Genomic DNA, 23,857 nt, shown 5'->3' on the forward strand with positions numbered 1-23,857 from the left:
AGCGTTTTGAGATATATGCTGCCTCTACAATCAAACATCAATTGCGGCACACAAAGGAAAAACTCACCAAGCAACGCCTTTAACCAAGAAACAGGAATTCTCTTTATTTCTAACATATAATATTCATGAGGTTTCTTACTTGTAGTACAGTAGTAATACAGTAACATTACGTGAACAGCGACACCCAATGGCCACAATATAGATTACAGCCTGATGCTGCTGCAGTGCCATGTGTCGCCACAGGGGGCGCCAGTAGCCGTGAAAACCCGGAGGGGGAGGGGTGAGCGCTGCTGCTGCGGGTCTAAACTAAAGTCCATCAACAAGCTAGTTAGCAGCGAGCGGCACGATGAGCGCTCCGGCAGCAGGAGAACATGGACTAGATCACTGAGACTTACCAGGGCGCCTTTGACAATCACTACCAAGCCGGGGGCCAGTTCAGGTGGTCGTAATTAGCCGCTCCATTCATGCAGCCGCTGGCGCGCGGAGGAGTTTGAGCTCTTGAGTGGCGGGGAAGCTCAGTCATCAGCTCGCTGGGACAACTGGGACATCACGGCTCACTCACCGGTACGGTTGTTTTCCTGGTTAGCATGCTAGCCGAGCTAACGCGAACCCGGGAGCTCAAATGTACACGTATGACTCGACATACTGAGATATATCTGCTGCGGACTCCCAGCTTAGAGGAGGATTTATCGGTGCTCAGCATCCTCCGGTAGTTAGCTAGCTTCCTGCTCCGCTGGCGTTGATCGTAGTCGCACAGTTAGCAACGTTAACTGGGGGGAAAGTGGTCGGCGTCATGTAAATACTAGCTAAGATTAGTGATTGTTAGCTGAACTCGGCTAGTTAATGAATCAGCTGACACTACAACCTACAGCTCTGCATCTGTTTGAAGGAACTTGGCTGATATTTTACTGTTTACACACATTTTGCTGTAGTTGCCAGCAGTTTAGTTGGTGTTGTATTGCTGGAAAGATGGTGCCCGTTCACTACTGGTGCCTTCAACAACACAGCCTGTGGTCCTGCCATGTTAATGTGCTGATGTGTAGACCTGCTGTGAGCTATCAACATGCTAATGTTACTCTTCCTCCCAGTAGAGCAGGAGCATGGTGGTCCCGGACAGTGCCGGCGTGGTCCCCCAGCCCGACCATGGCAGTCCCACTGGCCTCACTGGGAGCTCCAAGCTCGGGTGTGAGGAGGAAGAAGAGGGGGGTCAAGACCTGGCAGGGGTGGAGCTGGAGGAGGTCCGGAAGCTGCAGGAGCTTGTTCATAGGTTGGAGGTCCAGAATGAGACCCTGCGCAACAGGGGGAGCAAGACCAGCATCCACAGAGGAGCCAGCAGCAACAGCAACCTCACCGCCGCCGTCAATATTAACGAGAGGCTGACTTGTGAAGGGGTGACCAACTCCCATCTCAGATTGGAGCACAGTGGCACGTTGGGCAGCACAGACTTTGAGCTGTCACCCCCTCAAGACAGCAGCAGTGGCGAAGAGATGTCCCCTCTGCCGGTGGCCAACAGGCTGGGGGAGGAGGACGATGAAGAAGACGGGGTCGAAGAGGAGGAACGGGGTCCGTGCGGGGGCTTTCTCACCTTGACCTGCAGCAACGGAGGGGGGCAGTCCCAGGGGCAAAGCCAGACGCCAGAGAGCCCCTCTCAGGGAAGTTATGAGTCAGAGACACTTGCAGAGAGCGACTCAGGGGTGGACCAAACGGCTCTGGATGAGGTGGACGTCCTAGATTTGGAGGATGAGTGTGCAGAAGTAGAGGACGAGGACAGTTGGTAAGTTATATTATCTGCACTGCTGCAGGTTTGGATCATATATTTCTATTATTTTTAGGCATCTGCACATCAGATTTGCAGATGTGAGCACAAGATCAAAACTAATATCTGTAACATGTCGCAGTGCATGTGAGTTAGCTTCAGGGGAAGTTGGTTTCTAGTAATGCAGACAACAGTGGTGCTAACATCTGAAGTTATGTTTGCCTCTGCATAGGTAGAGGAGCCCCTTCAGTCAGATGAGTCACTTTGGCATTTTCATTTTAATCTCTGATTTAAAAGTGTGTTATTCCCCCACAGGGCAGTGACTATGTTCTGTGCCATAGAATTAGGTTATTTTGATTTAATTCTTGGCCCAGGCAGGAGCTGACGTGTTTTTCTCATCTTTTTCTTGATCTTTTCTTCTACTTCAACAGCTTTGTAACGTATGGAAAACATTTAGATCACTAATTCTGACTGTTAACTGTGTTTAGGAGGAAATGATTCGTTAATAGCGATGGAAAACGACACTGGTGTGATTAGGAGGTGGAAAAAGAAAGGGCAGTCAGCCACAGTGAATAATTTCAGAAAAGGTTGACATTTGAGACACTGTTGGTTGTCTCTTAGACTTGACTCTGAGCTCTCTGGCCTAGGGAAACAACAGGCATGACCAATCTGCTACCTGTTTGGCCAGTTATGATGCGCACAAAGCTTTTTGTCCCCCCTTCAAACCCGTCTAAACTAAACTAAGGCTGACTGAAAATGGTTTTGGCTCTTGAAGTGTTCCATCAAGCCGTTTCAGAAAATTATTATAAAAATTACTATTGTTGCTGATTTGACCCAACATAGATCTGCATTCCCTAAGCCTTGTTACACAATGTTCTAAAGATCAACAGAGCTATATCTGCGTTGGTTCGCTCCTGAATGCAGGTCAGGTTGGAGCTTATAAAAATCCAGTTTGTTTTGAAACAAGATGAACTTTGCTATTTCCTCCATTTTGAATGGCAGAATATAATTACCCAATAGAAACAGTAATAGAAGGTTAATTACTGATAATCCATGTTCATTTTATGCCAGAACCCAGTCTAACCATGTTTGTTTATGCTGCTCATGTTTCATTGTCTAAAACAGGTAACATATTGTGCTCCTAATGGCCACTTTAGCAGCTGAGCAGCTTAACAACCAGACCGTTTGCAACGTATTTTCAGTTTCACATCATTAGCCATACCATATGTGCTTTGTGAGGTTATCATAGCCAAAACATCCAGTAATCCTAATAGCAACATAATCTGATCTGCTCTGGGCTGGATGCTGCCGCATGGCTAAACTGCTTTGGGTGGGATTGCACAGCATGTGATCAGAGGGCCCCCTGTGTGACCAGACTGCAACAAGGACAGAAACACTGGAGCTGAGATCTCTTGTTGTGGATAAAATCTACCATCTACTACTAAAATCTAGACTATTCACACTCTGAATTATAGTTCCCAGAGTTTATTACACCACACAGGTAATGTTTCAATCCTACAAGGTCAAAATTGCCATGTGAATGTACATCTTGTTCTTAAATTCTGGCAATTTTCCTCTGGGATGCTTGTTTATTTCTGACGAAATTAGCTCATAAACTTGCCAGCTTAGCCAAATAATGTTTCCAGCCTATTACATTCCACACACATTAAACACAGTGGAGCAGAATAAATCTGCATTTGCAGTTGGTTTCATTGAGTTGATGAAAGTTATCCAACCTGCCTCCCTGATGCTGCTCCTGGCTGTGGTTGAACACAGATGGGACACTGCTCGGTTTTATACTGAGAGGAAGAACACCTGTTTTATACCACTATAATGTAATTATTATAGAATTGCTGTAGAAGTACAAATATATGCAGATATTGATGTCGACTTCCACTCTCCTCACCTATAAATACTGGCCTCATTTCAGATATACTTGAATACTGTTGTAAAGGTAAGAATACACACTGTAGATGGACAAATTGGTACAACTTAAGTGCAAACATTGTAGAGACCATTGTTAACCAACAGAAACTCAGCCACCCCTTATGTTACATAGCTTTATACAAAGCATGGTATACATATTTTTGAAGTGGCAGTCTTGTTAATGAAAGTTGCACAAATGGCAGCAACCAGGTGGTAACCTGTGACCAAAACTCCGGATCAAAGCCAAGCACGGCGCACGTCATTATTCCACATCAAACAGAGGGTTTGTGTATAAAAGAGGTAGCTCCCGCTCCCCCCCCCACACACTGAGAAGCTGTGCTCTCTTGCAGGATGTGTGACCTGAAAATTGCTCTCTGTGTTGTTGCTCATTCCATTGTGGGAAATGAGCCCTTTTGTGTTTACCCAGTGGGAAGATGATTTGCAGTTGATTGGTCCAGAACCAGTCGGTCCGGGCCTTTTGTGTATCCATCTCAAAGGATCGGCCCATGTGACCGCCGGTTCAAAGCTTGTGGTGAACTAACGGCTGTTTGCTCTCACTGGGGCAACACCGGACGCATCTCGGAGGAGTCAGCAGAAGCACCAAGCCAAAAGTTGATTTCAGATGGTGATATTGTGTAGCTGATATTGTGGTCATTCTTAGATGTGATTGGAGAATTCAGGGGGTGAAACTTAATGTACATGTCCGAGGACAGAAGTCCTTTCCGCACACAGTGTGGATGCAGTCCGAGTCATGACATAGACAGGGAGGAGCTTGATAATTCGGCAAATGTAAATGAGGAAAATGTTTATTTATCTCAGCAGTTATCTTAGAGAACCAGGTGGAGGCTGTGATAAGGATGTTCAAAGACACACAGCACACTTAAAGTATTTGCTCACTCACACAGTCCTTTTGCCAGAAAACCACTTGGAGATTGGGCATTAATTCTGCCTGTGCTGACTCAGTCATGCCTGTGTTGCACATTGTGAAAAGTATTCTTACTCTGTATGGCATGCTCAGGACTATTAAGTGCATACCTTACAAGTCAGTAGTTCACACTAATCTCCAGCTTGTTTTTGTTCTCTGCTCTGCTCTGCAGTTGCTGGCACTTATGACAAGCATGTTTGATGAAAAAGTACATTAGGTTTACTTTTTCTGACCTGAACTGTGTGTTCCCTACCTCAGTTTGTGTCACTGTGTCACTCTCCCAGTCCCTTTTACTGCTCACCGCTCTCATTTCCCTCTGTAATAACTTGTTTTCTTCCTCTCTACAGGTTGTATGTGTCTCCAAAAAAGCAAGTAGCAGATCCAGGCCCAGATTCTCCACTGAAATGGTGTCGACAGGCTCTTGACCACCGCAGCCCAGAGACAGAAATGGCTTGTCGGACCCTGATCAGCCGTTTGGACCAGAGTATGCATTTAAAAGACACATACATATAGACTTGAATTCCATTCCTTGAAATGCCTGAACCAAAGTTTTTTGTTTTTCTGTTTATGCCCTTAGATTAACTACCTTTCAGTCCATCGCAAATGCTAAATCTGGAGGCCTTTGAGTCACATGTCGCTGCCCTAGAGGTGGCTGGCCTAAATCAAGAATAAGGCACCTAATTCATCAGAGGGAGACGGCCTTGCCTCCTTCTGTGAATGTGCTGCGTTCTTATTTACTGCTCACCTCCACTGTGTTTGCGCACAGATCTGTGCGTGTTTTAGTCATTTGACAAAGCCCAAGTAATGTGTACATGCCTGCGTGTGGACAGAAGTTTGTGTCTGCTCCAACAGAGCTCATATATTATTTATGCTGCTCACAGCTCATACTTCCTGCACACTGCAGAACCTGAACAACAAAGCTATTCACACCAGGGCTGAATGGCCACATGAAGTTGTGGGCTGGGTTGGATTACCTTCCCCCCAGGTCAGCTCTCCTTTTTAAATGGCAGCAACGGGCCATGAAACTGCCTGGTGGCATAGAGCATGTTTTAGCTAAAATGCAGAAACTTTAGGGTTAGAAGAGGTTAGAAAGGTGTGAGAAACAATGTAAAGAAACCTGTTTTCTAAATGAGCCATTTCTTAATTTAACCGCAGTTGACCAAATGTACGCAAATATTGTGACGGTTTCTCCTCAAAGCTGTTGTGTGAAATTCTTGACACCTACACCTGCTGTTACACTTACTATACTTACTACACTTACTACACTTACAGCCATCTGCGGCGCTTATGTTACAAATCTAAAGCGTCTGACTGAATATGTGCCGCTGAGAGAGCAGCTCTGTTACACACAGCTGTCCACTGTGTTAACCTGAATTTAATTAAATGTACTGTTTTTTTATGTGCTTATATTAAATTAAATTATTAAATAAAAAAAACAAACATATTATTTGCCCCTGGCTGCAGATATGTGGTGGTGTGTATTCATACCATGCCGCTCTGCCCCATTCCAGACGGGGATGGTGATTCTTTATTTGTTGAGCGTCATGCATCACTGTGATTGGCTCACCTGTTTCAGAGCAATGAGACCAGCTATTAGTAATCACCATGCCCTCCTATCTGTATTCGCCTTCTCTCAGCCTCTTTGCACCACATGAACTAAAACAGCAGATGCTCTCGGACAAGTCCATACAGTCTGTGTACCCAAGACGTACCACTTCACACTTGTGCAATTAAAATGAGGCCCTTTTTGAAATCATTTATATTGATCCCAACCATACTCAACTATTCTTCATGTTTCCTTCTTTATGTCATCCCTTAAAAGTGTTTAGATTTTCTGAGAAATTCTGATCTCTCCTCTCCTGTTCCCTGCAGCGTCTCGGTGGAGGAACATGTACAGTAGCCCATCAGCAGAGGCAGGCTCGGCAGGCTCAGGCCTGATCTCTCCTGGGTACCACAAATCAACTAACAAATCCCTACTAACCTGTGGCAGCTCAGGTATGGCATGACATTAACACACCGTGCTCTTCATTTTCTGCTAAACACAACAGTGGGCTTGACGTCAGTTATTGTAAGGATGTAGGTCAGTTGATGTGTGTGCACTAATGCATCAACAATGTGTCCTCTTGGGGATCTGAACGCTGTTTTTCTTTTTTAAGACTATATTAAAATTGTTGCATGTTTTATCCAGTCAACTGTATGACACACATACTGTGCATTACTACTAACCATTTTTCAAACATATCATTTTAAGTTTTCTAGATTGATTTTCTACTTGTACCGGGCAGCCATTGACCATTCGTTTCATTACTATGTTAAAATCAGCCAAACTTGTTAGAGAAAGCGAGTCCATTACCGTGAACATTATGTAAAGATTAATTTTTGTAGAAAGGTCTGATATCACACAGACTAAACTGTCACCTGTTGAACAGAAGTTCCTTTTTGGGCTTTTACTTTGTCAAAAACATGTGAATACAGACATAATATGTATTTGGTAGCTTCACACATGACAGCAGTTGCTGTTTGTCATGCCTCCTGAGCGTTCACTTACATCAATGCACAGCAATACCATCGATAATTCTAAAATAAAAACCAGACATAACGTTCTCTGTGATGAATTTCTTCACATTATGTTGAAATGAGTGGAAAACAATGTGTGCCTGGTGGGTAGAAAAACACATATGTAACTGTAGTATTCTTTGGAAGATGGTCACCAGTTACATGAGGTATATGTGGTTTATACTTTGGGAGATAGAAACAAGGTGTCTTGAAGGTATTTGGCATTCCTAACCTGTGTGGAATGTATAATGCTGGAGATCTTGACTTTGTGGTGATTGTTACAGTTGCTCTGCACACTCGATGGTGCAGAGACAGTGCTTATGTTGTGAACTCTGTAAATAACATATCTTTGCATGAACTTGTAAATGCTTGGCTTGTGGGTGGTCACCCTGTCTAATCCCAGACTTTTTACATAACCAAATGCCCCCGGATGATGTTGTCACTTCCTGTTTGCCTCAGTCTGAGAGCTGGGCCCGTCAGACAGACACGCCTGGCAGGCGAACATTGCACACAGCCTTCCTGGGCATCATCAGCAGACAGTCGTTTCTAGACTAATGCTGCTGGACAAGGCTGTGGTGAAGCCTGGGCGGAGGGACGTGTTAATTTAAACATACCGAATATGATCAGACAAAGCTTCGTCTCCATTCACACCTTAAATTCTCAAATACTGGGCGGGCAAATCTGATAATTTACATAAAATTCATATCTACTTGATGAATATCAAATGTAAATCTAAATTTGTCCTGATACAGGCAGCGTTTTGTGTGTGTGAGCTGACAAGGAGTTACACCACACACACCTCCAACTGATAGGACTGACTGAGCAGCTTTTCTCCAATATATTATTAGTATAAAAAATTTAACTTTTCTCCATCAACACTCCATCTTTTGCAGCTCTGCTTAATTACCTAGAAGCAATAATACAGTTATATGAGCCTGATCAATCAATCCCTGACATCTATTTAGCAGAGTCTGCTAAGTCACAATCCGCCGCCATCTAATCTTTTGTGATTAATTCAGTTACCACAAAGCATAATATAACATTTGTTATAGTCCTTTTATGTTTTGAAATGTGCCCATTAATCAATGGTGCACTTAATGTAGGCCTCATATCCACGTTCAATTCATAATTTTTTTTTTTTTTTTTAGGCTGAAGTCCTTATTCTATCAGGCAATCTTGGTTTGAAAGCTAGTTAGCAGTTCTCTTGTGACTCTTCAGTGTCAAGTATAAACCTGGCACTATTGTTATTCATAGGAAACAAAAAAAAAGACAAATTAAAGGCCGCACTATAGTCTAATAGATGGATCTCGAATTACCACGAGGGTGGGGTACCTGTTCCTTCCTTTCAGGAGAGTGCTGACAATACACAGACCACATGGCCTTTATTTGGGAATTTGGGCAAATTCTCCACAACAGAAGTGGAAATAAATTGCACAAACTGGTTAATGTTGTAATAATTTATGGGTGAGATGTAGCTTGTTGTAATAGGTATCCCACTGTGTTTTCAGGCGTCACAAGCATGCACTCAGCCCTGAGCTCACAGTCCTCCATAGACAGTGAGCTCAGCACATCCGATGACTCCATCTCCATGGGCTACAAGCTGCAGGATCTCACTGATGTCCAGATCATGGCTCGCCTGCAGGAAGAGAGTGAGTAGAAGTGTTGTGCTCACGGTGTGCTGGGTGTAATTATTAATTATTATGTAATTATGCCAAATTCAAAGTGTAGACCATGATTTCCTAATGGAGGAGGAGACTGAACTACCACAGTTAGCCTTAAGCATTTTCTTACACCTCAGTAGAACAGATAGATATTGTGACTCCATTTTGAAACTCTTTTTGAAACACAAGCTTTCCGTGCTTGTGTATCTGTATATGCAGTTTCCTTTTTAACTTTTTATATTTGGTGTCAGGTCTGAGGCAGGATTATGCTTCCAGCTCAGCATCTGCATCACGCCGCAGCTCCACAGCCTCTCTGCAGTCCCTGCGTCGGGGTGGCACCTACAGCGATCAGGAATTTGACAGTTACAGCCTGGAGGACGAAGAGGATGACTTCTGCTCCATGCCCCAGCGGCGACATCGCTTCACCCCCTCGCCCTTAGGCTCACCCCGGTGCCTGTCTCCCTCCACTTCCAACCACGGTCAGGAATACAGCAGCCGACTGGGTGCCCCACGCACAAGAACACCCAGACGATCTCTCCAGGGCCCCAGTGCAGAGCTGCTAAAATTTGCCAAGAGTGAGGGTAGGCAATAGCCAGTAATAATTCAGCATCTATACCCCAGGCCAAGAAGATCAGAGTGACTTATCACAGAGATTCACCTTGTACCAAAGCTGTGATGATACACATCCTGTTGTTGCTAAATTTCTCATGTATGTGTGGTTCCAGAGGAGTTGAGACACAGCATGCCTAATCTGGCCCCCCGCACCAGCCTACGTTCCCTGGAAGCAGTCAGAAACAGCCGCAGCATGGAGGCTAACCTCCAGAGCTCAGGCAACCGCATGTCCCACCTGACTCACTCCCCCTCCACAGGTAACCTTACCCTCTTCACCTGTTCCACACCACTCCTTTAACATGATGGCACCTGCGTTTGCCTTGCATATGGTCCTTTTCAGTGTCACTTTTATCCTACCACCTGACCCCCTCTTAACCTCTGCATGACCGCAGGTGAGGTTCGATTTTTCCTTAAAGGTACCCTGTGGACGCACATGCATGCACACCTGGGTGACATGATAACCATTTTTGGCAATGCTTTCACTCTGTTCCACTGATCTACAGATGGCAGCTTCGTGCCAAGAAACGCAGCAATGCAACAAGAAACTAAGAAAAAAAGAAGAATGCTAGCAAACAAACATGGATGCAATGCAGGTTTCAAAAATCTTTGCAAATGATCTGGCTTTGCAAATGATTTAAGAAAAACATTTATTCAATATGTTTGTTAGACCTTAAGGATACACACAATCAGTTTGGGTGCCAATACTGGCATTATTTTGCTCACCGTAAATTTCAATAAGAGCACTTAAAACAAGTAATGTATTTTTAAATGAATATTGGCAGCATAACTGTAAATGTACAGAGAAAATTTCCCTGTTTTGGTATAATAAAGGAATAGCTTATCTAAAGATGAAAAATACAGTGCACTACAGGTTGGTGTCAACAAAATACAGTAATATATACCAACAGATGCCATGTGCATTTATTACTTTTATCATTACTGATAACAAACAAAAGAAAAAAACATTATTTGATCATATAAATGTATATAATATATGCAAACAAAATTATTTCACGTGTACATTCATTCATGAACATTAACAAATGTTGAAAAAATGCAACTGCATGTCTTTAGAAATGGTATACATGACATTCAAAACCACTAGATATTACACCAGCATCTCTCTAAACAAATGTGCCAAATATGTCAGCCACCAAGGTATTGTGAACAAAGCCAAGTGACAAGGTAAGAACTCTAGGCGAGCGAGAGGATGTACATTGTGGTTATTATTTCAATGGTAAGGAGCCACTTCTTTGATCTGCTGAGTGACTTAAATCTATACATCTTTATTAGCGTGCTAGGTATCGTGCTAACGCTGCTAACAAGCGAGACAGCCGGTCCAGCTACCAAAACAAAGAGCTACAACGCCAATGCCATTATTCCACTGTCTTTATATAGCAAATAGTTGATTGCTTCAGTATTAATGTTCAAAATTTCATATACAGAACCTTTAAAGGACGTTGACACACAGATATTCTACAACCCAAAAAAAAATCAAGTTTAGATCGATGCATCCCTTTTGATATGTTAACCCTACCGTACTGGTCTACTTATAGAAGATCCACAAACCATCCCAAATTTTGCCATACTCCGTCTCTGACATACCACCAGTATTGCACAGGTTATCCTCCTTTTCACTCCCCTCCAACATGGTTATTCAACTACTTTGCTCCAAAGTTATCCTTGATAATGCTCATTCCAGGCTTGCCTCCAACTCCTGCATACCAAAAGTTGGGTTTGGATTTCAACTGTGACATGATTGGTTTTTTTTTGTATATCCTAACTATATTTATTTCCCAACTTGTCTGAAGTAGCTGGTTGAGATCCTTTTATACCACTGTGCCTTTCTTCCACTCAAGGTATGGCATGTAGTCGGCTGCGTAGCAATGGCCAGTCACCTCTCTCCCTGCGGGCTCCAGTTAAAGCTGTCCCTCCTGTCGGCTCCGTGGTCCCTGGCCGTCAGCCCTCCAGAGGCCTGCCTGTTGTCCAAGCACCGTCTGCAGGAGGGGGCCGCAGGGTCCAGTCCCCAGGCTCTGTCAATGGTGGCGCCTACATGAGCGGGAGAGGCTCCACTGGGATGGGGAAACCTGCCGTGGGCCGAGGGCAGGCCACGCCATCAGCATCCACCAGGAGCAAACTTTCACAGCCCCCCAGGAGGTGAGTGCTTAAATGAAAAGCGACCAAGGAGTGTTGAGATGTTGGGGGATAAGTGAATGAAGACTAACATCCTATTTTATCGGCAGGTCTTTGGGCATAACCAAAATGTCAGATGAATCCTGGAAAGACGGCTGTTACTGAGTGTGACCGGTGAGGAAGGATGTTCACTGCTGCAACCCTCACCTCTCCCCCATAGTACAAAGAACACAGCCACTGTGTCGAACAACCCTCGGTTCCCCTATTTCAGGCTAGAGAGCTGGGCTGCACTGGATTCATAGTTAAGACTCATCTCGTTCCCTCGCATGAAACATTGTCAACCCACACACAGAGGATGTGTAGGCAGACAAGAAGGCACACATGCACACTCCACTTGTGATATGGACCAACTCAGAGCTTCCAGAAGATTTGTTTGTCAATTTTACTTATTTTTCTATGGTATTTGTGAGAAACTGCTGGAATATTAACAGTTGTGTTACTGTTCTATTGATGTAATTGATATGAAGACCGTTTAAATGAAGATATTGCTGGTTTGTTCATTTTCTGTGAATTCCTACTAGATGAAGGTGCTGAGTGTTGCATGCTTGTTTTTGTTGGTTTTCCTTACCCTTGCCGCCTTGTCATCATTATGTAACTGCAATATGACAAATCTTCCATGTGTCCCACAATGATCTGTGTGAATTTATGAATGTTTGATTGGTTCATTGTGAAATTATCATTATTAGATTTGTGTTGTATTTGTGTTTAACTCTCTGATTACACAGAAATGCAACTCCTGTAAACCACACTGCCCTTATAAATAATACAAAAAAGGAAAAATATGGTTTGTGCCAAGGTGCATTTCAGCTGCAACACTCTTTCTTATACCAGAACCAGAAGTAAAATTGATTCACTGAAGGTACTGTTACGGTACTGCATTTTCCAGGCATTTCTACTGCATATCTAGAGGCGGTGTGAGTGTTTGCTTTTGGATACCACTGTAATAAAGAAAATGTTTATGCACGAAGGCCGCGTGCCTTAGACAGCTATGCACCCTCATGCAGAGTGCCTCTGAAAATTAGGAGCTGTGTTGAAAATAGATAATAAAGTTTACCCTGAAACTAATAATTGAAGCATTTTCTGTTTATTTTTTAATCCATGCATGTTAATCCAAATGTTGGTCTGTGCATCACAAATCAATTAGTCACAATGTGCAGGCCATCAGCAGCAGCAGCAGCAGCAACACTGTCATCCTCTCCCGGATATTTCCTGGATGCATGACCAAACGCCTCACAAATGAGTGCTCGACGCTCCCACCCCATGTGACAAAATGGCCTACAGGCCTCATCTGCGCATACAAAGTGTGCGAGCACCGTCTGCAACCACATCTAGTGTTTTTATTTCTTGGTGTGACAATGTTTGAATTTTGTGTCTCATAACTATGGGTATAACTATGTTCCCATTAGGTGAATGTCTGTGTTAGTGTAACTCTGCTCTCTTATGCATGACGCAAATAGTAAGGGATCAGCGGTAAACGAGGCCACGCATTGTCTGCCCCCCGCCCTCCCTCTGCTTGTCAGGAAGCAAGCTGATTGGCCGAGGCCTAGCAAAGGGTGCCCGGGGATCCAAAACTGCAGGCCGCACTTAGCTTACCGTCAAAAATAAACCAAAACAATAACAGACAAAACTGAGAAGGGGGAGAAACACCGATAGAGTCAGAAGACGACGTTATCAGGTAAAATTATTTTGAATCGGTCAGAAAGGCATGTGGAATAAGACGCAAGGGCCCAGTCGGCCGTAGCGGGCCTCTTTCAGCCTTTTCGAAAAACAACATGGAAGATAATGCGGCACAAGCTGCTTCACCTAGCTTAGCAAGCTAGCTAGCCGAACGGACGGCCGTCGTCGCGCAGACTTGAGCGAAATGGAAATAAATCACCCCGTGAAGCATACTGGCGTGTTGCTTGTGCAAATGGCTTTATTTATCATGTGACGACGTGTGGAGTTGATACTTGAATGGTTAAAAAAGATCGGTTCTCGCTTTCCTTGAATTAGCCATTATGCTAAAACAAAATGGCGCTCGGGTGAACAGCCCTAGCTTGCTTGCTAGTTAGCTCCTGTGGGTGGAGGGCGGTAGCCGCCCTAGTATGCATTGCATAACGTCTGCGGTAGTTTCATTGGCGGCCATAAACTCTGAGCATGTGTAGTTTTGTGCAGAGTCCGAAGTACAAGACTTGTTTTTAATGATAACTGCTGCAGCGCAGGTTTAATTCCAAAATGATATATCCGTGGAAATCGGGGACCTACAACGTCACTTCAGACCATTGCAGACATGACATGTTTGGCTTATTTTAAACTGTCATGTGACGACAATGCATTTCCTCCCAACAGGACACCTTTTCCAAGAGCTACTATATCCGTTGTCTGAGCTCGTCCTCCTGCACACTGTGTGGGACATCCCTTTGTCCAAACTGGGCTGCAGCCATCAGGCACAACCAGCTCCAGGTGTAAAGCTATATGTCCTCAGGTCGAAGCAGCCTGTAGTACTCTTCATAGGCAATGGATGGAGCCAGTGATCAAGAACTGTCCTCCTCCTCCTCCTCCTCCTCAGTGGCAGCCGCCTTGCCTTGTCTGCTCGTGCAGAGGCTATTAGTTGTGGCGGCACTCGAGCCCTTATAAACTTGAACCAATCTAGAAAATTAGTATCTTCACAAAAATTACACTTTCAATCAACTAACGCATCACCTTTTTACTGTTCTCTTCTGTTATCAACATCATGTTAATAAGCACCGTTTGTTTTTCTCTGTCAGAGGGATTGACTACCTTGATGGAAGGAAGCACATCAAATATCTTATTGGTTTTATTCTAAGGGCTTTGTCATCAAATGTGAAGGTATGTATTGAATGCTAGCCAGTGTGGCATTGTCAGTTCTTGGATTTGGATTTTAGTAATGCACATTCATAAAAAGTGAAAGAAAACAGCTAACATACACAGTGTACACTGTAAATTTCAGTCTTTTTTCTGAGTGAAGACATGGATCAGGGAGGAGGGGTGTTGGAGCTACACACTCAGGAGCTGAAGATGCCTCATGCAATGATCATGCAAGATTTTGGTAGGTGGTCAAGTAGGACAGCTATTGTATTACAAATGGTACTTCATGTCAGCATGCAACATGTAGTCCCCACGCGTAAAAAAATAAAGCAAAGTGGCAAAACTTTTACAGATGAAACCTGTTATTTCTTAAAATCATGTAATCACCATCATAAGAGACCCTGTTCAAACACTTTCAAACAAGGTTTATTGACCGTGCAGCTTCATCACTTAGCTAAGTAATACAGTCACTGTAACATTACATCAGTCATCACCACATACCAGCATCATCAAGGTGATACTCCTGCACAAAGGTGACACAAAACTCAGACATCTTTTCTGTGGCTAGACTGTACACAAAATGGTACATTAATAATAATAATAATAATAATAATAATAATGGTAAATTTGCTGTTTGATCTGTTTTTCATGAATCCGTCTCTGTGTCTTGTGTTTACAGTTGCAAACATGGGGGGTCTGGCTCACATTGATGGGGAACACATTGTGGTGTCTGTGCCCGAGGGTATGCTTCTTTCTGATGTGATGACGGACGAGGGCATCCTCCTGGAGCATGAGCTTGAGGTGGAAGGCCTAGAGACTCAGGTGGTTCAAGGCCTGGAGACTGAGGTGGTTGAAGGACTGGAGACAGAAGTGGTGGAGAGCTTACATGCAGATGTAGAGGGTTTGGACGCAGACGGCTTACAGACACACGTGGTAGAACTGGAGGCTCAGGTTGTCGAGGGCCTAGAGGGGGAGGTGGAAGTGGAGGGTCTTGAGGCGCAAGTGGTGGAGGGCCTGGAGACCGAGGTAGATGTGGAGGACCTGGAGGCTCATGTTGTTGAGGGCCTGGAGGAGGAGGTGGAAGTGGAGGGTTTAGAGGCTGAGGTTGTTGAGGGTCTGGAGGTAGATGTGGAAAGTTTGCAATCTCAAGGTGTAGAGGCCCATGAAATAACCACCGAAGATATGGTGTCCTCAGAACACAGTGTGATCATGCCTGAAAATATTCTAGGCACAGAGGTTGCGATAGAGGAAGCACTTGACCCCCACCATCACCACGTCCTAACTTCAGACCTCATCCAGGACTCAAACCACCACCATGATGACATGCCAGACCAGGTGTTTGTGGCAGAGCTACTGTCTGAGCACCAGGACAACACTCTGGACCACCAGCTTGTGTCAGAAGGCTTGATGGTGACAGAGGCCAACTCGGAGACCATAATCCACGAACAGCTGCCAACTGAGGCTGTTCCCCTGCAGACCGATGAGGATGATGATGCACGAAGCAGCTCTGAGGATTACCTCATGATCTCCTGTAAGACGGCTTTCCGAATGATAACATAACTTATATTCATAAACACTGTTCAAATGCACTGCCATGTTACATTATTGCTTATTTTTAATAACTAAGACTGTTTGTGTCACTGTAGTGGATGAGGTGGGAGAGAAGCTGGACATAGGAGACACTCCCCTTGAGATAAGCACTGAAGTAATGGAAGACAAGGAATCAAAAGAGGAGGATGGCTCTGAGGTCATCAAAGTCTACATTTTCAAAGCTGAGGCAGATGACGATTTAGGCAAGTGACTTTAAGGATTCAATCTTTTCAGAAATACAAGAAATTACTTGTAGATTATTCCCTGTTAAACTGAATGTAGATCTTGGGTTTGATTAAATAGTAATTTCTGTCCCCATCCAGGCGGAACAGAGGTGATAACAGAGGATGATTACCAGAATGGCCATCCTGACCTGGAAGCTGCATCATCAGGGAGGCTGGGAGTTGGCCGTGACAAGATGGTCTACATGGCAGTCAAGAACCATCCAAAAGAAGAAGAGGATGACGAGGATGACAGTGATGATGATGACGATGATGATATCAGTATGTTTCTTTGTGAAACAGCTTTTTTTTTAATCCATTTTGCCAGACATTGTGTGTGACTAAATAATTGTAAGGTGTCAACCTTCAGTCTTTGACTGTTGAAAACAGATCAGTAAGAGGAAGGTGCAGATATGTCAGCATGTTTTAGATGGCATACTCATCTAAAAGATGCTTTTATCTGTGTTTGGGCGGTTTGTCACAAATGTCACAGCCTGGGTTTATAACATGTTGATGATATGACAGTTCCATAGAACAGACTTAAAATAATCCATTTTAGCAGGTTTCACAATGACAATGTCATTTTTATAATGAAATCTAAACTATCTGTGCAGGTAATACCATTGATCAGGTGAAGAACGGAGCATCGACACCATTTCTGCAAATCCGAGAGGGGCTGGGCGCTAACCGTGTCCTCAAACCCAAAACTAAGAAGAAGAAGAAAGGAGAGACACGGCAGTGTCAGACTGGTATGAACAGTAAGATGAGACTGGCTGAGATTTTATGTCATTGAATAATAAGCATTTCAAATTTTGAAAGGTTGTATTTCAAGTTGTATTTTTCAACCATCTGTTCCAGCTGTTATCATTGGACCAGATGGCATGCCTTTGACCGTCTACCCCTGCCACTTGTGTGGAAAGAAGTTTCGCTCACGAGGCTTCCTAAAATGCCACATGAAGAACCATCCGGACCACCTACTTAAGAAGAAGTACCAGTGTACAGACTGCGACTTTACCACCAACAAGAAGGTCAGTTTCCACAACCACCTAGAGAGTCACAAGCTGCTGAGCCACAACAACGAGCGCTCTCCAGAATACACTGAGTACACGCGGCGCTACCATGAGTCCAGCCCCCTGGGCTCCGACAAGCTCATCGTCAAGGACCGGGAGCCCAAACTGCATCACTGCAAGTACTGCGACTATGAAACAGCTGAACAGGGCCTGCTCAACCGTCACCTGCTGGCTGTGCACAGTAAGAACTTTGCACATGTGTGTGTCGAGTGCGCCAAAGGCTTCCGCCACCCGTCAGAGTTGAAGAAACACATGCGGACCCACACAGGCGAGAAGCCCTACCACTGCCCGCACTGCGAGTTCCGCTGTGCAGATCAGTCCAACCTAAAGACTCACATCAAAAGCAAGCACGGCGCAGATCTGCCTTTCAAATGCAGCCACTGTCCTCAAGCCTACGCTGATGCACGGGAACTCCAGCGTCATATAGAGATGGTGCAAGGCCACAAAACCCACCAGTGTCCACACTGTGAGCACAAGAGCACCAACTCCAGTGACCTGAAACGACATATTATCTCTGTTCACACCAAGGACTTCCCCCATCAGTGTGACGTGTGTGAGAAAGGCTTTCACAGGCCCTCGGAGTTGAAGAAACACGCAGAGACACACAAGGGCAACAAGGTGCATCAGTGCCGGCATTGTAACTTCAACGCTCCCGACACCTTCACCTTGAGTCGCCATATCCTGTCCTTGCATACGAAGGACCTCCCGTTTAAGTGTAAGCGCTGCCGGCGAGGCTTCCGGCAGCCTGCAGAGCTGAAGAAGCACATGAAGACACACAGTGGTAGAAAGGTTTATCAGTGCCAGTATTGTGAGTACAACAGTACAGACGCTTCTGGCTTCAAACGCCACGTCATCTCCATTCACACCAAGGACTACCCCCACCGCTGCGACTACTGCACCAAGGGCTTTAGGAGGCCTTCGGAGAAGAGCCAGCACATAGCCAGGCATCACAAAGACATGTTAATGTAATCACACACAAACACACTCCTCTCTCTCCCGAGTAAATCTGTGTCACACACCCAGAGGTAATTTTAGTGTATTAACAGAGAAATGACGGATGTAGGCTCTTTGATGAAGACGACAACATTATAATTGCCGTTCTGTGTTCCGTGTTGTAATGGGTGTAAGCCTCCTCCCCCCAGGGGTAATGCAAGAACACATTTTAGACGGGGGGGTGAGGTCTGAAAAAAGACAGCGTGTACACTGAGTGGGACAGCTGTAAATTGTGTTTTTGTTTTGTTGCAGAAAATCACATATGAACATATATTCAGGGTCTCAAATGTCTATATTTTTATACCCACTCAGCTGAAATGCTGCAAGATGATGACTGTGTCCTGTAAAACAGAAAGTGGTGCTTTGTGAACGTCATGCCAGTTCTTCAGATGATGTGGAATGATACAGGAGAAATTTGCCTCCACAGTACCAACTAGAATCTCCTTTCCTTACTAACCAGCTTTTACCCTGACATTTGTTTTCAATGCCATCTGGTCTTTAAGGGGCAGGGCCATCCACGAGTTCACAAATGTTTCTGAATGATGTTGGCACACATTATGCACCTTAAAAAAAAAAAAAAAAAAAAAGATATCTCAATAAATCTAACAGCCGAACTTTCTATCATTTTGGATTTTACTCCAAAGCCTGAACATGTGGAGTTCCATTAAATGAATCATGTATAATATAGGCTATATTCTGTTAAATATGTCTTAAAAGTTGAGTGAGAAATTTTCTGGTCTGATCAGCCGTGTCTAACAAGGAGGAGAAAAGGTGCAGTTGGTATGTTAGTAAAATATCCCTTTAGTGTACACAACACATTTCTGACACAGAAATCTGCTATTATATCTGTTATGATGGTGCCGATAATTAACAGGTGTATTATTACATGAACTTGACAGATGGTTGGCTTCTCTTCTGATAACCCCTGAAGTTGTTATATCTGATTGCCACTGTAAGTTGCGTATGTGTGATGTTACCTATGACACAGATGTGCTCTCTCAGCTAACCATTTGATTGCAATCATGCCTTACATCTGTCGGTCTTTATCCCTTAAGCACTGATGAACACAGCTAATCAGAAAATAAGTGATTTTTAACTCTCAAACATGCTGTATCAATACCATTCTCTCAGAGATTGTGTGTTTGAGTCAGTAGAAAGCACTTTAATGTCTCTTTTTCTTTTTTTTGTATTTTAATTACATGCGTGCGTACACACACACTCACACACACACACACACACACACACATGCATATATATATCCAGGGTATGTGTGTAAATACATATACACACCTAGCCTGGATAACCAATTACAGAGCTTTGTGAGTTGGTATGGTAACAGTTGTTTTGAGTGTTGCCGCTGGCAAGTGGGCACGATCCATCACTGCATCAAAACTGAATTGTCATTGACAGTGGTGGGTGAAACCATGTATTGTTTTGTTCTATGGATAAGTGATTGGGTTTTGTGTTTTGTTTGTGCTCACTAACAAGTTTCCCAGACCCTCGTTCTACAGTCCCAAATAACCCGACCCAGTCCCAAGCATGGGACGATTCCCTCGAAGTCAGTGGTCATCATATTGGCATTAGTCTTTAAAGTATGCACATATGCTGTCTCCATGAAATTAATTGTGGTATATATTAAAAATCCCTGCATTTCGTGTACCTTAGTCTATATTTTCTTTCAGTCTGATTGTGGATAAACTACTGGTGGGGAAGAACCAAAATAAACAATTATCTTTTTACACTTTTGGTCCCTTCTGTCCTTGGCATCTTGAAGACACACCTGTATGTTGTTGATGAGACGTCAGCTGTTTCTTATTTGTATCACAGATCAGCCCTTGAGGAACAGACAGAGGAACAGACAGATTACAGATGTAACTGTTCCACACATACACTTATTTCATGCAGTAGCTTTATAGACCAAACTGATATAAGGGTGACATCAGGCAGGATTGTAGTTTGTGTCCCCATACCACATCTGTAGAGCAGTGACACTGTTGAAGTCCGGAAAAAATAGGAAACACTCGTCTGTTTATTTATGGAAAACCTCTTATCTGTGTTTCAGTTGTAGCAGCCCACACAATGATCCTTGGAGCATCATTTCAACATTTGTTGTGATTGTACAACTTTCGCCAACTGTTGAAAAGTGATGAAATATGGCAGCAAGCTTTAGCAACTGCGGCTCCAGCAGCCAACAAACCATTACATCAGTTGGTAAGAGGGAATTGAAAATTTTACTTTGACACACCTGATGTAGGATTTAGGATTTAGTTTCAATATAGTCAGAATTAGAAATTTGAAGGAAAAAAAGTGTTAGGTTGAAGGACAGTTTAATTATACGTGCAATCAACCGCTGTTTAGTGCCAAGTGTGTTCGTTTAATACCAGGAGAGACACAGGTTTTACTAATAACATTAACGATGGCTCCTGTTTTATTCAGGAGGTCCTGTAAGCAGCAGCGAAGGATCAGTCTGATTATTCACACCTGTGCTGGTGTGAAATGTCAAAATGTCCTCTGCACAGAAAAAAGAAAAGCCTGTTCCACACTTGTAGATGCGAATACGTAAACGCTGCCAAGAACTGAAAGCTTCATTCACTTGTGGGGCAGTTTTACAGCAGCTGTCCATCTGGATACTGAATTTAATTTAAACTGCTTTTCTTTTTAAACGTACATTTCAAATACTGTGGGATTTATTTTCCCACATTCAAAAAATGTCAGTAACGAACTCACTTCAAGTTCAGACCACAAACCTAAAGAATGAAGAGCGGCCAAAACGAGACGCATCGATATGAGAGAGTGATATGAGTCTGGAGCCACATTTGTCAAAGTTGTATAAATTACGCGCTTTCCAGGGAGGACATGATTGGTTTGGGAGTGGCCGCGGAGAGGAAACAAACAGGTTGATTAAACGATTTGGGTGTAACTATAGAAGGAGAGGAAAATCACCGACTGAGTCAGGAAGAAAGTGGGATGAAGTGATTCGATTAAAAAGTTTGCAGGAATAATGTGGGTGTGTGGGGGGGGGCTGCCGGCCTTCCTGCTGGAGTGTCCACTTTCATTTCATGAATGTGTTGTGCATCTGTCAGAGGGACCGCTCTCAACCCTGACTCAGTCTCATTATTAAATAAACCACTGCGTCTTTGTTCCCTCCACCGAGACACACTGGGGGATTTGACTCTCTGAACGGGACGTGTGTCACCTGTCGTGAAAGATGTATGATGCCTCCTGCTGAGGGAAATGAGGCTGTGCAGATGGGTTCGCGTGGGCACCTGAGAAAGTAGATGCAACAGCCTGTTAGTTTTTGTTGATCCAACAGAATATCCCATAAATCACTTAACTGGTGCAGCTGTCAGCACAAACCGCTGCGAACACAGAGATCAATATGCAGACATATCCACAAAGCCCTCCCTAAGTAACCGCTCTTCCTCACTGTGCGATCCAAGAATTCAGTGTGAGTGGCACGATTGGTTGTTTTTCTCTGAATACGTGCAGATTGAGCAACAACAGCAGCAGCAGTGAGTACATTTTCCCCATTTCCTGTCTTGTTTCGCCAAACCACTGTCTGTCTCCCATGGGTTGCAAGCCTCTTGTCAGCCTATTTTGAACGCACTCCGAAGGCCATCACCGTGATGAGAATTGACAGACGTGCGCAGATAATCCGGCCGTTGCAGAAGGTCAAACTAATTTATTTGATGTAGTCATTTTGTCCATATTTCTGAGGATCAATGTGCTGTGGTCTGGATGTGATTAGACTGATGAAACTGCCAGTGAAAACCCAGAGTCACATGCTGATGTGCAGGGATTGTAGAGTCAGTGAGTGAAAAGGTGATGATTCATACACAAATATTTCAGTAATTCAATCATTTTCAACCCCTGGTGTGAGTTAATAGTTTACAATTATCCCAAATATTTAGATGTGGTTAGATGTGTGCGTCAGAGAATGTTATTGTGGATATTCTGTTTTGGCCACAGGATGCTGGTGTTATGCAACATATTGCTCTTGCATATTTCAGAGAAGGGAACGGCAAATGGAGCTGGGACTGTGTTATCAACTTGTCTCATTGGCAGGGAGCTCTGCCATATTACCTCCAGATCCTGTGGTGGCCCACATAACCAGAGTGGTCCAATCCAGACTGTCGGCGACAAGGCTGCAGTGCCGCAAGCCAGCTGGAGACTGTGGCGCCCTGAGGGAAATCAGTGCCAGAATGGTTGGAGATGGGAGAAATTGGCCTGCTGATTAGTCAGAGGAAGGAGTGTGTGGTAGACTACATATGACAAGAGGGGGAAAAAGAGACCTGGAGCCTGTTGACTACGCAGGTCTCCAAAAGTGTGGATCTTGAGTTGGGTTTGCTTTGTCAAAGAGCTATTTCAGAGGTTAACAATCAATGTTCATGATTTATGTTTAAGTGCTGTGGATGAATCTCCATGACAACTGAGTCAAAATCATCGAGAGACAATCAGAACTCCTCCGATTAAGATATATCTTGTGTTTTGTTACAACTGTGTTTTATAGATATATATTGTCATTCGTTATGTGTTTGTACACCAGTCTTCACTAATTAGAGTCCACAGGAGGAATTAAAGTGGTCGACAAATACATGTGCCTATATCTACATACAACTACTATTATAGTGTGTTATAAACCTTTTTCTTTATGTTTCTATAGTGCTGTTAAATGCTAAGGCTTTGGCTATGAAGTGATACCACTATTAGAATGATTCAGACAACGTTTAAGACTTGTAAAAAAGTGATTTGGGTATCTGATGTGTTTTTTCCACAAAAAAAACTTGACAAACTTCTTAAAATTACCTCTACTCCTTCTCCCTCCTTGAAAAATACAGAATTTCTGAATAATCAAGATGTCTCCAACTTCACTGAGGGTCTTTTTTCAGTCTATGTGCACTGGAGGCTTCATGTTTCCATGTAACACTTGTTCAATTTACAGTACGTACATGTGTTCAACTCAGATTTAAAGGCGAGCAGAGAGAAACTTTTCCCTTCAGCAGATGAATGAGAAAACAGCCATTTAGTGCCAAACTCTGCACAATAACTCCTGCACGGATGCTGTCATTCCCACCAGAGCTGTTCGCTGCTCTCCAGCTAACAAGCGCTGGATTACCAGTGATGTCACGGACCTCCTCAACAAGAAGGATGGCGTTCAAAGATGGAGACTGGACAGAGGAGAGAACTCAAGGTCCGGCTGAGAGAGGCAAAGCAGTCATACAGAAGGAAGGTGGGGCAGCCCTGGTGCTTGTGCTACACCCTCCCCAGTTATCGCCCCCACAACCCCCTCACTTTGAGGCATGGTGCAGCACAAACCATCTGCTACTGAACACCTCCAAGACTGAATTTGAGGGTTTTTTTTTTAATTTGTGTTGCAATTGGATGCCTAAACTACCCTCGAGATCAATAAATCTATTAATCCGCCTTTGAAGGTCAAACATCCAAGTGAAGTAACAATTAGAAAGCCGTGTTTTGAGTGGAGGGGGCCTTTAAATGAAACACTAACACTACATATCTGAGAGAATCAATGGAGGGAAACATGTCCT

General features: G+C 43.9%; 2 protein-coding genes across 3 annotated transcripts; both read left to right on the forward strand.

Annotated features, from left to right (window-relative positions):
* The first annotated feature begins 323 nt into the window (after positions 1-323).
* LOC139207353 (SLAIN motif-containing protein-like) lies at positions 324-12,697 on the forward strand. 2 transcript variants are annotated; one of them, XM_070837049.1, is made up of 9 exons: positions 324-564; positions 1,089-1,774; positions 4,955-5,091; positions 6,480-6,602; positions 8,672-8,812; positions 9,076-9,405; positions 9,550-9,693; positions 11,296-11,593; positions 11,680-12,697. In XM_070837049.1, the coding sequence occupies exons 2-9, from the start codon at positions 1,101-1,103 to the stop codon at positions 11,732-11,734; spliced, it is 1,902 nt and encodes a 633-aa protein (XP_070693150.1). In that variant the 5' UTR covers positions 324-564; positions 1,089-1,100; the 3' UTR covers positions 11,735-12,697. The 2 variants fall into 2 exon arrangements, with proteins under 2 accessions (XP_070693150.1, XP_070693152.1); XM_070837051.1 differs by having other exon boundaries at positions 1,092-1,774.
* A 482-nt stretch (positions 12,698-13,179) lies between these two features.
* znf711 (zinc finger protein 711) lies at positions 13,180-20,052 on the forward strand. The gene is made up of 8 exons (XM_070836685.1): positions 13,180-13,304; positions 14,377-14,458; positions 14,580-14,678; positions 15,117-15,968; positions 16,084-16,230; positions 16,351-16,530; positions 16,863-16,997; positions 17,107-20,052. The coding sequence occupies exons 3-8, from the start codon at positions 14,600-14,602 to the stop codon at positions 18,285-18,287; spliced, it is 2,574 nt and encodes an 857-aa protein (XP_070692786.1). The 5' UTR covers positions 13,180-13,304; positions 14,377-14,458; positions 14,580-14,599; the 3' UTR covers positions 18,288-20,052.
* Positions 20,053-23,857: the final 3,805 nt, after the last annotated feature.

The sequence above is a fragment of the Pempheris klunzingeri genome, chromosome 9, assembly GCF_042242105.1.
Source record: "Pempheris klunzingeri isolate RE-2024b chromosome 9, fPemKlu1.hap1, whole genome shotgun sequence".
Classification (NCBI taxonomy): domain Eukaryota; kingdom Metazoa; phylum Chordata; class Actinopteri; order Acropomatiformes; family Pempheridae; genus Pempheris; species Pempheris klunzingeri.